At 43.5% G+C, this 12,265-nt stretch overlaps 2 protein-coding genes across 4 annotated transcripts; one reads left to right on the forward strand and one right to left on the reverse strand.

Annotated features, from left to right (window-relative positions):
• Window positions 1-1,570: 1,570 nt before the first annotated feature.
• LOC135622440 (thylakoid ADP,ATP carrier protein, chloroplastic-like) lies at window positions 1,571-7,226 on the forward strand. Of its 2 annotated transcripts, none has more exons than XM_065124307.1 (11): window positions 1,571-1,982; window positions 2,324-2,380; window positions 4,916-4,978; window positions 5,068-5,124; window positions 5,244-5,327; window positions 5,512-5,580; window positions 5,650-5,762; window positions 5,859-6,028; window positions 6,631-6,709; window positions 6,831-6,939; window positions 7,026-7,226. In XM_065124307.1, the coding sequence occupies exons 1-10, from the start codon at window positions 1,653-1,655 to the stop codon at window positions 6,931-6,933; spliced, it is 1,125 nt and encodes a 374-aa protein (XP_064980379.1). In that variant the 5' UTR covers window positions 1,571-1,652; the 3' UTR covers window positions 6,934-6,939; window positions 7,026-7,226. The 2 variants fall into 2 exon arrangements, with proteins under 2 accessions (XP_064980379.1, XP_064980378.1); XM_065124306.1 differs by having other exon boundaries at window positions 6,831-6,915.
• A 1,050-nt stretch (window positions 7,227-8,276) lies between these two features.
• On the reverse strand, window positions 8,277-11,448 carry LOC103996879 (auxin transporter-like protein 4). Of its 2 annotated transcripts, none has more exons than XM_009417932.3 (8): window positions 10,891-11,448; window positions 10,489-10,778; window positions 10,183-10,368; window positions 9,919-10,031; window positions 9,660-9,843; window positions 9,454-9,551; window positions 8,890-9,355; window positions 8,277-8,709 (listed from the first exon to the last, which is right to left on the reverse strand). In XM_009417932.3, exons 2-8 carry the CDS (start codon window positions 10,693-10,695, stop codon window positions 8,461-8,463), a joined length of 1,503 nt encoding a protein of 500 aa, XP_009416207.2. In that variant the 5' UTR covers window positions 10,696-10,778; window positions 10,891-11,448; the 3' UTR covers window positions 8,277-8,460. The 2 variants fall into 2 exon arrangements, with proteins under 2 accessions (XP_009416207.2, XP_009416206.2); XM_009417931.3 differs by having other exon boundaries at window positions 10,489-10,808.
• Window positions 11,449-12,265: the final 817 nt, after the last annotated feature.

Consider the following 12,265-nt stretch of genomic DNA (forward strand, 5'->3'; position numbering starts at 1 on the left):
AACTATGATATAATTATTGGGTGATTAATATTTTTTAATAATCTATAATAAATCATTATAGAATTTTTGATTGAGTATAATTTGATTAACTTTTACTAAGCTAACCTAAGCATTTGTTGCGAGGAACAACCGTATGCCGTGGCCTCGGGGGCGACGTGGCTTGGTTCGGGTCCGGAAGGCGGGGATCTCCCTGGGGGGTCCTCGAGCCCGCTGGGGTGGTCGTGAGCGGTGTCCGATTGGGACGATATAGTCGTCTCTTCCAGGCAGGAACTCCTTGCCTGCGGGGCCGACGGGATCTTTTGGCTTTGCCCCTGCACAAAGGTCAGGGCGGGGTGCTCGGCCCGACCCCTCCGACGATCAAGTTAGATGGAGATATGAAGGGGGTTTGTTTAGTGAAGAAGTCCCCCCCTTTGTTTAGAACTCGGGGGTATTTATAGGGTAGTTTAGCGTTACCTGATGTGCCTGCCTGCGGGAGGCAGGATTGTACCTCTGATGGCGTCTGACATTGCTATTGACGTTGCGTGGGGAACTGACTTGCTGCAGGGTATGGGCGAGGGTCGGTTGTCATCCTCCTTTGCCTCGGTCAAGCGCGCGGGGTCAGACAGCGATGAAGTCGTTGTCTGAGAGCGGATGACATTAGGGCGTGTCGAGTTAGCATTATTGCTCTCCTCCTCGGGCAGAATGGCGCCCAGGTGAGACCAACGTCGTGACATGTCATGTCACCATTATTACCCCTATCAGCATTCACATTATTACTACTACTACTACATGGTTCTAAGATTATTAAATTTTTAAATAATTATAAAATATATATTTAATATAATTTAATTTTTGAATATGTTAAATGATCATGTATAACTTAATTAAAATTTTGAGTGTAAGTTGCTTGACTTCCATTAAACCAAGTTAAACTTCTATCAAATTATTCTAAGATAGTTAATATTAATATTAATATTTTATGATAATAATTTATCAAAAATATAATTTTTTAAAATAGATTTTAGGATCAAGTATAACCTAATTTAATTTAGTGTTTAACTTCATCAAGTTTCACTAAACCAACCCAAACTTTTTCTAAACTGTCAAAGCATGATTTTATGATAATTAATATTTTTATTTTTTTTTTAAAAAAATATAATAATTAGTTATTAAAGAAAAAATAAAAGAAAAGGATTAAAATGCTTTTATATATTTTGTAAAAATATAAAAGCCGTAATTAATAGGATTTTTTGTAAACGCTTTGAAATTTTCATGACGGTGACCGTCACGGGAAACCAGCCGGGCTGTTTTGCTGATGCCACGGCCTTCTTTACGGTAACGGAAACGGGTTGTGCTGCCCTTGCTCATGGAAAGAATAAAACTAAGTTACCCTCGAACCGTGGCACCCGTATCGACACCTGCTTTGTTATTGGATATAGCGATGGGTCCACAAAGGTCTCCAGATTCTCCTCCAGTGGCGTCAAAGATTCAAATGCCAACATTGGATTCTATAAAAAATCAGAAAAAAAGAAGAAAATAAATGGGGGCCACTTTGTAGTGTTCAAGGTATAAAGAAATGCAGGGGATTAATATCCCGTTCGTGTCCAATTCCCTTATCGCCTCCTTCCCACTGCGCCTTTCCACCGAAGAGGGCGTGAACGTGGCCGACCACAATGAGGAGGAAGGAGGCGGTGGTGGTGTGGCGTCCCATCCCGGGCCTCGGAGATGCGCCGAGGAGGTTCCCCCCTCCTCGTGCAGTATTCGCGTCCGTCTCCAACGGCGGCGACGGTGGCGTCGCCTCGGGCGTGAGGGATAGGGAGAAGGACAAGGAGGACGGGAGGGAGAGGGAGGCGTTCCCGTCCTCGGACCAACTTCTGCGGCATCCTCTGGCGCTGCTGGCGCTGGTTCCCGATGGGGCGGCTCTCTTCACGGCCGGGGCCATTGCCGGTGCCGCTGCCAAGACCCTCACCGCGCCTCTCGACCGTGCCAAGCTCCTCATGCAGGCATGCCCTGTACCTCCCTTTTTATCGTCTTCATTAACTCTGTTTCCTGTACAGGACGAAAAAAAATTTCAGTTCACTAACTTGGTTCTTAAACTCGTTTCTTGCTTGCCCCCCTCACGAACCACCCAATTTTGCAAGTATGATTGGGTAATGCTAAATTTCTAACTAGTCGAACCGGATAAGAGTGCTACAGTCTGCTATTTCTGTTTCTGCTTTAATTATATTGAAATCGTGGAGTCTTGGATAAGAGGAAATACCTCTAACTCCGATGATTTTATTGTTTCTTTTGTTCTATTGGGTCATAATCAGCTTCTAAGTAAACCTTGCCAATTTGCTTGCAGACTCATGGGTTGCGGGCTGTTGAGCGGACTGGAAAGAAGGCGATTGGTTTCATTGATGTAAAGGCTTCTGTCCTAGCTTCTTCAAATTTTGCAATAACGTCCTGCTTCTGTTTTGTTTTCATGTCTTTTTTTTTTTCCTGAATAGTCATGCATTCTTTCATGTTTAATTGTCTTCATGAATGCAAATTAGGACGGTGTTCTATTAGGTCCAATTTGCTTGCAGAAGATATTTCTCATAGAGAGTCAAGTATTAATAAGATTGTTGTCTTCAGAAATTAAATCTGACCAAAATCTTCGGAAACTATCAATGTGTCGTTCTAACTATTGAAGGGAGAGTTATGAAAATCATGATGATGACAATCCAGAATTGTAGGAATTTATGAAGCGAAAGAGATGAGAGTCTGAAGCTTGAATGAAATTGCTGTTCAGATTAATCCAGTTGAAAGGCTGGGGTTGATGTTATAGTTTGGTTTCTGAAATTGTTTCTAGGATTGTGGAAGATGTAAGAGTTTCAAGTCCATGGATAATTCCATCAAGGTTACAATTTTTTTTCTTATTTTCCATCTCAGGACAGTTGTGGGTATTTGGGCTTCAGTATGTAGGATCAAGATTTTAGTGCTAGTTATTGGAGAAACTGGAATAAAGAATGAATTTATGATCTTGGGATCGAGGTTTATACTGATGAAGGATTGTCCTGCGAAAGAGGAACTTGCAAATGCTAGAGATTACTTCATTACTAATTTTGGACTACTTAATTACTATTTGTTGGATGAATATGGTCATATTAGAAAAATATCATAAAAGTTCCCTAGCCTTCTCTGAATGGTTTCACTGACATTATTTTTTTATCAAAACTTATAAATGGTCAGTTGGAATTGATCCACACATGATATTGTACCTAAAAGGACATTTCTGACCTTGATTTAGTGTCTATCCACCATTAGAATCCTGATATGTTGAACTTTGAGTTTCTCTTATATCCAATCTGGCCTCAATATTGTTGGCAGTTGAAATGCTAGAGAGGCAGAGGCAGAAAGAGGGAAAGAAGAAAAGAAGATGCACCGGGCAGTAGTTTCAACAACGGCTATGAAGCAAAGGGTAAGAGGATTGGGGAAGAGGGGAATAGGAGATGATCCACTGTTGGTGTTAGTCAACGACAGAGTGATAAAGGAAGAGTACAGATCTAAAATGGATAGTACTCTGGTTAATACAAATCAAGTTTGTTTCTCCTATTTAGACCAGGAGTTGCTGTAAATCTCTTATATCTGGTTCAGGCTTATCCATGCTAGCCCGACCTAGTTTAGGTATTATGTAACCTCATCTTGACTTAGATTGTTTAAGCTACTTTTATTTTGTCTAGAACCATTCAATCTAGACAAAATGACATCAAGAACGTGTTTATCTAGCATACCATATGGGTTGATAACTTGATATAATGGTGGCTTGCAAGTCCATATGAATGTCTTTGATATGGATATATCATAACAGAACCAGGGAAGGCCATTAATTGGAAGTGTTACAACTTACATGCCAATCATGCCATATCCAGTTATGGATTGTACAATTTAATTGGGTTGAGAACTGATAGTTGTTCAGAAATTTTATCATCATCAGGCCTAATTAGATTGGTGATGAACCAGAACAAAGGTTAATCTTATTCATTGATGGGCCTTGATCATAAATAGTTCATGCTGCTTTATGTTTATTGTTTGTAATTTGGATACCTTTCTTTTGTCACAACATGTCATCTTTAGCATACTTCTAATGACCTGTCTGGCATGCATGTATATATATATATATATATATATATATATACGTGTGTGTGTGTATGTATGTGTGTATATATATACGTATGATATTGGTTCCAATGGTTAAGTTTTTGCAATGAACAAAGAAAAATAGTAAGATATAGTCAAGTTTCTTTAGCAGGAGGATCTTGGATGTAGTGGACATGCAAAAGTTTTAATTTGAAACCTCCATAAGGAGCTATCTATTGTTGTATGAATGTAGAGAGACATTAACCTAGAGTAAAGTATATCTGCATATATTCCCTGTAAAGAATGCAAAACATAATATAATAGGATATCAATGTTGTTTTAGACAGTTTTGTAATTAGCAGATCAAAATCAAGTGACAAGTCATTGATTTTCAATGTCTAGGCTTACTGTCTAATTGGCAGGTAATGCGACGTAGAAACAATTCAGATTAGGAGTCCAGAGGAGTGAAAGACAATGAGACTTGGTCAGAAGTAATACAAAGTGAATATAATGGCCATTAGTTTGTCTAGTGTAGGTACTGATAAAGCTGAACACTGGAAGAGGATTCATGTAGCTGACCTGAGGAGTTGGGATGCCAAGTTCTTTTTATTATTTCTGTTTGAGGCAATCTACTTTCATTTCTTCATTTGACTTTTGTTTTATTGGTTTAGGAAGATGTTCCTGCCATGTATGATGTAGTTTATTATTGTTTTCTAGTTCATTTTTTTCTTGTTCGATCCGTTGTACCGTAAAAACATATTTGTATGCAGTGGTCTCAGGAGCATAGAATTACATGTTTATGCTAATGCTTGATCTTATCATTCATTGCTTTCAGGCTATAACATTGATAGGGAAGGAAGATGGGATTAAAGGCTACTGGAAAGGGAATTTACCCCAGGTGCGTTGCATTTGCTACCTGTCATGCTGCAGATCAAAAGTTTGTCTGTTGAGTTTTCCAGTTTCTAAATGAGTCTTAAATGATTACAGGTGATACGAATAATTCCATATAGCGCAGTTCAACTCTTTTCTTATGAACTTTACAAGGTAGGGGAACTTCATTTTGTTTGTTGCTGTCTTGCATGGTTGTTTTTTGTCTGTTACATAACATTGAAATGGAGTTCTTGATCTTTCACATGCCATTTATGTTTTCCATTTGATTGTAGAAACTCTTTAGTAAAAAGGATGGGGAACTTTCCATTGTAGGGAGGCTTGTAGCAGGGGCTTGTGCTGGAATGACATCCACACTAGTGAGTTTTTACAGAATCAAATCATGTGCTTGTTTGCTCAAGTGTTTCCTTCATGGTGGCTGTTCTTGTTTTAAGTAATACGTGTTTCCACTTAGGACATGATTAGATCAGTTATCCTTTTGCAAAATGCATGTTTGTTAAGAGTAATGCTAGTTTATTGTGAACTTAATTTATTTTTTAATAGGTAACATATCCATTGGATGTCCTAAGGCTAAGGCTTGCAGTTGAACCTGGTTGTAGAACAATGTCCCAGGTAAACTTTGTTATACTCGGTACTTACTTTTGGTTTTTAGAAATATGATACAAATTATTTATCTTTCAGGTTGCTCTTAATATGCTAAGAGATGAAGGGCTAGCATCGTTTTACAGTGGTCTTGGTCCTTCTCTTATTGGGATAGCGCCATATATTGCCGTTAACTTCTGTGTGTTTGACTTGTGAGGTTACTCAATTCATTTCTCTTGGTAGCTTAGTGAGAAACATCTTGAATCAGAATCCTATTGACATGGTTTTCTTTTATATACAATTGGTAGGGTGAAGAAGTCACTCCCAGAAAAGTACCAAAAGAGGCCAGAAACATCTCTTGCAACTGCACTGGTCTCGGCAACAATTGCTACACTTATGTGCTACCCTCTGGATACTGTGAGAAGACAGATGCAGATGAAAGGTTCACCTTACAATACTATTTTCGATGCCTTCCCGGGTAATACCATGTTCTCAATCACTGTATTTGATTGATGATCAATGACTAGTCATTATATCTGTTTATCATTCTGTGTGCACCTTAACTCGATATCATGGGAAACCTATATATATTCGGCATAGCGTTTCATTTGTGATATCTCTGATCTTGGCCCCATAGGAGATAAGGATAGTAAGCAAATGATTAGGAGTGTTTGCTTATGTAGAGATTTTGATGATTGATAAAAACAATTCTGACAAGCGAAAAGAAAGCCCAAAACAGATCATGTTACTCGTTAGAAGTTTGAACCTTAGCAGTCTTGTGCACAAACATAAAGTGTCTAAATGAAACTGCCAAAAATCTTTTACTACAAGAAGGGTGCCACTCAACGTAAACTATCATATGGTTATGCTCTTACCAAACTGAAGCCATGTCTGATTATTCTTTTGTTGTTTTATTGCCTGGCCTCTATAAAGATATCAATGACAATCATCAAGTTGCTTCATGCAGTCATGCATGAACTGCTCAAAGTGGTCATCTTTTGAATTGCTTTCCTGTTTCTCAATGGCAAAATTTTCAAACAAATTTACCTTATAATAATTGCGTTGTCTATGCAAGCTCAGGTATCGTGGAGCGTGATGGCTTCTTCGGCTTATATCGAGGTTTTGTGCCCAATACATTGAAAAATCTGCCAAACAGCAGGTTGGCCTTTTCATCCATATTCGTTAAGCTGTTTAGATTCTCCTGTGATGCGGATAGCATGATCAATTTTAGTTTACAATTTGGTCATCCTTCTGGTCATAAAGGCGTCAATTGTCTGCAGCATTAGGCTTACAACCTTTGACATGGTCAAGAGCCTAATATCATCTGGGCGAAAGGAACTTGAGAGAATTAGTGCGGGGAACAAGGTGAAATTGGTTAGCTAATTCATGGTTCGTCACCACCTCTGTTTATAGTGAACCAAATTTTGTGGATGATATTGTCTTTATGATAATAATTTAACTTCAAATGACTGTAGGAGCATCTAATCGGTTGTGCAGAAGCAAAAGAGGGCAAGATATAATTCCTATCCCGTGTCTGATTTGTCTGATTGGTGCTGGATGCGGCCAGATAAGCATGCATCTTTCACATTTTTACGATTATTTTGTTTGAAACTTTCAGATAGATTCCATTTATCAGATATTTAAATGCCTAAACAACAGAGTGGTTTTTTGATTGAGTTTTCTGGGCACATTTTGGTTGCCGTCATTGCTACGCCGCTTTCTTTATGTGATGATAGTATTATTTACAGAATACCTACACTTTAGTTCCACATCTGAAATAGAAGAACCAAGTTGAATTATAATGTCTCGATGGTCTATTACTATTAACTTGTGTTGAAGTATTTTGGGCCACATGGTTCTAGGTCTATGCATTGAGCCTAATTAGAAGCTCATGTAGAAAAACATGGGTTGTGACGGGTGTCACATGTATCATTCGATGAATTGAATTAGATTATGATAGTTTTTTGGTATATCTTCAGTAATTTAATTTTGATTTTGATGTGCGTCTTTAATCTCTGACAAAAGATCCATATAGTCAATCTCAAATAGTTGAGATTTACGATTTTGTTGTCGTCATTTATATTTCTTTGATAGTAACCTTAACCCATAAGAGAAGAATTAAATCAGATTATAAGAGTTTGACAGTATATTTTAAGTATTCGAAAGAATTTTGGAACTGTCAGTTATCCTGTTGTGGTCGGTGTGGTGACAGGAAAGAGATCTTGGTGGAAGGCCTATGCAAGGGGTAACACCTTTGTGGTCTCGAGTTATATAACTGGACTCGGTCTTTGACCATGATCCTCTTAAATCAAGATCGATGCACGCATCTATTCATTGATTGTCGGCTGTACACAAATTGGCCAGACCAAACAAAACTTAGTTAGTTCATCAATAAATGGTAAATCATTAGAAAAATGAACTTAGACTTGCATAATGGACTTTGGAGTCGTAGGATGTGCATCCAATCTCGTTCATGAATAGATATCCTCTGATATCGTCATTACTTCTCTTATACTTAATTTAGGATACTGCAGATGTACTTTTGGCTCCTTTTTGGAGATTAACATCCAAAATTCGTGCATTAACCATAAATCTGATTCACCAGCCTGGTTCGTATATATAACTATGTCCGTATGAAGCCAAAGAGAGTGTGGCCTTTTCAGTATCAACCATATGCAATCACACTGTACTCTGACAGGACCAGCGACCAATCATTGTCCACGGCATTGAAAAGGATATATAGGTTTCTAGGGCAGAAACCCATAGCAAAGCATTCAACACAAATGGAGAGCATTCCTTTCTTTTTCTCCCCTTAGTACATTACAGGTGAATAGAGAGACATCACAAACCCGAACATTTGAGTAGGAAATTTGATGTATGAAGGACTTGGTAGGGAGGGCAGCAGCTGGATCAGTGATGATGCTGCTGCTGCTGCTTCTGCAGCGTTTGAGGAGCAGGGGCGGACGGTGGCAGCGGCTTGGGGCACTGGTAGCACTTGGCGAAGAGGCCGAAGGTGTCCACCTGCCTCACGAAGTTGGTCATGCTCGCCCATCCGCCGAGCCCGAAGCCGACCACCAGCACCCACCCCACCACGAAGGCGTTCACCGCGTACATCGCCGTCCAGCTGGGCAGGAAGAAGGGAGGCTTCTCTGCAGCATTCTGCAACAACAGCAAAGATGAGAATGGGAACTCTCTACGGTCGTCGGACGACACGAGTCTCCCGCACTACACCATCTCTGTTAGGAGCTGCAGCTACAGCCGTTTCGTGGGGTGGGATACATTGTATAATAGTTCATCAATCAAATCCAAACTAAAGGGGGGGTGTAATAGCGAGCTTACCTGCCGCGCGGATGGCGTTCGGTAGGTGAGCATGTGAGCCATGGCGGGGATGATGTAGACGGTGAAGCTGACGAGGAGCGCCCCGACCGCGGAGTTGATGGGGCCGAAGAAGGGGAAGATGATGGCCAGGAACCAGATGGGGACGACCACCGGGAGACGAACGAGGGCGCGGAGGCAGATGCTTTTGGTGTCGTGCATCCCGATCACCTTCTCCCACACGAAGTAGAGCGGGGTGCAGGCGAAGCCGAAGGTGATGAACTGGTGGATCAACATGAGGATCACCGCCGCCTCCCTCCACCCCGACTTGGGCAGCAGCGAGAAGGCGTTGGAGTGGGTGAGGAGCTGATCCCCGAAGGCCCAGTACATGGCGGCCGCCGACGGCAGCGTCAGCGTGAACACGTACACCGTAGCCAGCAGGTAGATGTTCTTGAACTTCTGCGGCTTCCACATGGCATGCATGATCTCCCTGCACAAGGAAGACGACGGAAAACAGAGTAGTTCTTTACTGCGATCGAGATGGAGACCGGGACCGGAGCCTACGGAAAAGTCGAAGTGAACACTCACACGGTGACGGCGTGGCCACCGAACGTGTAGAGTATGTTGGTGGCGCCCGTGAAGTACAACACCAGCTTCGTTGGACCCGAGTGGGTTACCTCTTCCGCCTGCATCATCCATCCAAAAAGGCACCTCGTCGTCGTCATTCCTCCTCATGGACGATGAACCAACAGACCAACTAGATTCTACCAAGCTGATCGAGCCATCTACTTAACCTGGCCATGGACGACGGCGGCGATGGTGAGGTACCAGGCGGTGTACGTGGTCATGCCGAGGCCGAGGAACGACCATATCCTGTAGTTATGGAAGGAGGGTATGAACACTGTCGTCGAGCAGCAGGCGCCAAATATGTATGTCCATGTCCTCTTATCCAGCCGGTCGTTGATGTAGTATATGTTGCTGCTCCGCCACCGGATCAGATCACAGAACGAACGAGAGGGATGGAGAGAGAGAGAGAGAGGAAGGAAGAAGTACCTGGCACAGGCGATGAGCTGGATGACGGAGCCGAAGAGGAGGAAGGTGCAATTGAAGGCGAGGCCGGCGGCTTTCCAGTACGGCCCCAGCAGCCCATCCAACACCTCGAACCACTGTCACAGATGAAACGGGCGAGGGAGGTCACATGGAATCTTTGGGAAGTTGGGTGTAGATGGGGATAAGAAGGAACCTTTTTCTTCTAAAGGTGGAAAGCAAATCAAGATCGAGAGTGGGCACCGAGGAAGAAGAGATGGGGGAGCTGACCTGGATAACGTGATTCTTGAAGATGACCTTCTCCTTCTCCTTTCGGGTGCGGTACTCGACGTAGAGTACGCTGATGAGGTACGCCGTCCAGCTGCCGAGGAAGCCGTAGAACAGCTGCAGGATCAGCCCCGACAGCATCCCCAACTGCGAGAACGAGTACGGCAGCGTCAACAGCACCTGCGCCACCTGCAACATCGCCACCGGTATCCCACACGACGATGACAACTCCATCGATTAGCGGAGACTAGCAAGAAGAACACGATAGGATCTCGATGGATAGATATCAAATCGATCGGCGTGGAGTACTTGATTGGAGGCGCAGCTGAACCAGGCGTCCCAGGCGGAGCCGCCGTGCCAGAGGAGGCTCTTCATGCTGAGTATGGACTCCTCCTCTCCGTCGTCTTCCTTGCCGCCCCCCCCGCCGTCGCCATCTCCGTGCTCCGTCTCGTTGTTGAGGGTAGTAATGCCGCTGGCCACGATGGCAGCTTCCTCCGCTTGCTTCTGCGGCACCATCTTCTCCTCGGTCTCCGAGCGTCGCCCCGAGATTCCCTTTCCCGGCCCGCCTCCTCTTCCTCCCGACAGCAGCGGCGACGAAGCTGGACGAATCACGGTACACGACGTAAGATCTGGATCACAGAGAGGAACAATAAAGACGGCACCGACGACAGTAGGAGAGGAGGCGAGTGAGACACGGATTGGATTCCTCACCTTCCTTTCCTCTGCGCTTCTCGTTCTCAGCACTGATCCGACCTGCCTTCCTTTATTGCACCTCCTCTACATCTTTGTGTGTGTGAGAGACTGCGAAGCGCTCATCCGCGCCGAAGACAGGGCCGAAGCCGCAGTAAACATACGCTGCTCGGAGCTCGAGCAACGAGGAGGGATCGAGTGCTGGTGGCAGCCTTTTAGCCGAAACGTACTTGCAAGTCCTCCTCCCGGTCGTTGGTGCTGCCGCTCACCGTGCTCTCTTCACAAGAATCGCTGCTGGGGAGTTAAAAGGGGGAGCACGTAAACTGAGACGAGGGATGTAAGAGTAGCCGCAGCAGCAGCAGAAGGTATATGATGGCAGAGAGTGCAGGAAAGTCTTAGCTGGATGGGTCCATCGCTTCACACCTTCATAAATGCCTCCGATCTTTGCTTTTTGTTGGTCTCAAAAAGCAAATAGCTTATCATAAATCTCAATAATTTCAAGGATTGTGATCATTTGGATCCACCAAAAAGATTACACAGATCCGATTCAGCCAACAAATTCCTGTCATCAGTATCCATCCATCCATCCATCCATCCATCCATATGCTTGTGAATAGTTTTTGGACCTCAGGAAGCTATAAGCTAGAAGAGAAAAACCTGTGTTGCTTTCCTCATTAAGTTTGCTTTTCCTCTTGAATGGCCTTTTGGGTCAAACATCCTCTATTTGTGGTCCACAAACAACGAAAACATATAAAGAAAGAAGTGGCAATTATTTGTTCGAAAATACTTATTGGAGATGACAATAAGATTCGTATGGGAGTCGCATAGGGGTCATCATCGAGCGAGTAGGTGGGATGGGCAAGTTACAGAGGGAGGACCAATCTCCTGCACTCTCCATTCCTCCCATGCCTCTCCACCATCCCTCGGTGCTGAGTCTTACCTGCAAGCGCATGTAGTTCTCGTCCGCTCCATCACATTTCTTGGGACTTACTGTCAGTGGCTCCATTTGTGCCTTGGAAGGACCACATGATCGAAGGAGGAGAAGGCGGCTTTGTAGGGTAATGACCCATGTTTACAACTGGGTCTCTCTTTATGTGCATGGCAGTCAGAGGCAGCACATGTGTGAAAAGGTCGAGAAGCAAGAAGACGGGAAGTGCAAAGATGAGGGGGAGGCGCACTTGGATGACTCTCACTGCTCCCCACTCACGTGTGCCGTCAGTCTTTGAAGGCCACAAGAGAGAGAGAGAGAGAGGAGCAGCCATGCATTCATGCAGGCAGCAGGTTATGAGCTTGGTTGCAGGCTGCATGGCATCGTTTGTTGGGTGCACAGACGTTCAAGCCTCGCCATTATGATGCTGGGAGAGAAAGGAATGCGGAAGGCATCGATAGGCAGATA

Source organism: Musa acuminata, chromosome BXJ2-9, assembly GCF_036884655.1.
Source record: "Musa acuminata AAA Group cultivar baxijiao chromosome BXJ2-9, Cavendish_Baxijiao_AAA, whole genome shotgun sequence".
In the NCBI taxonomy this organism is placed as follows: domain Eukaryota; kingdom Viridiplantae; phylum Streptophyta; class Magnoliopsida; order Zingiberales; family Musaceae; genus Musa; species Musa acuminata.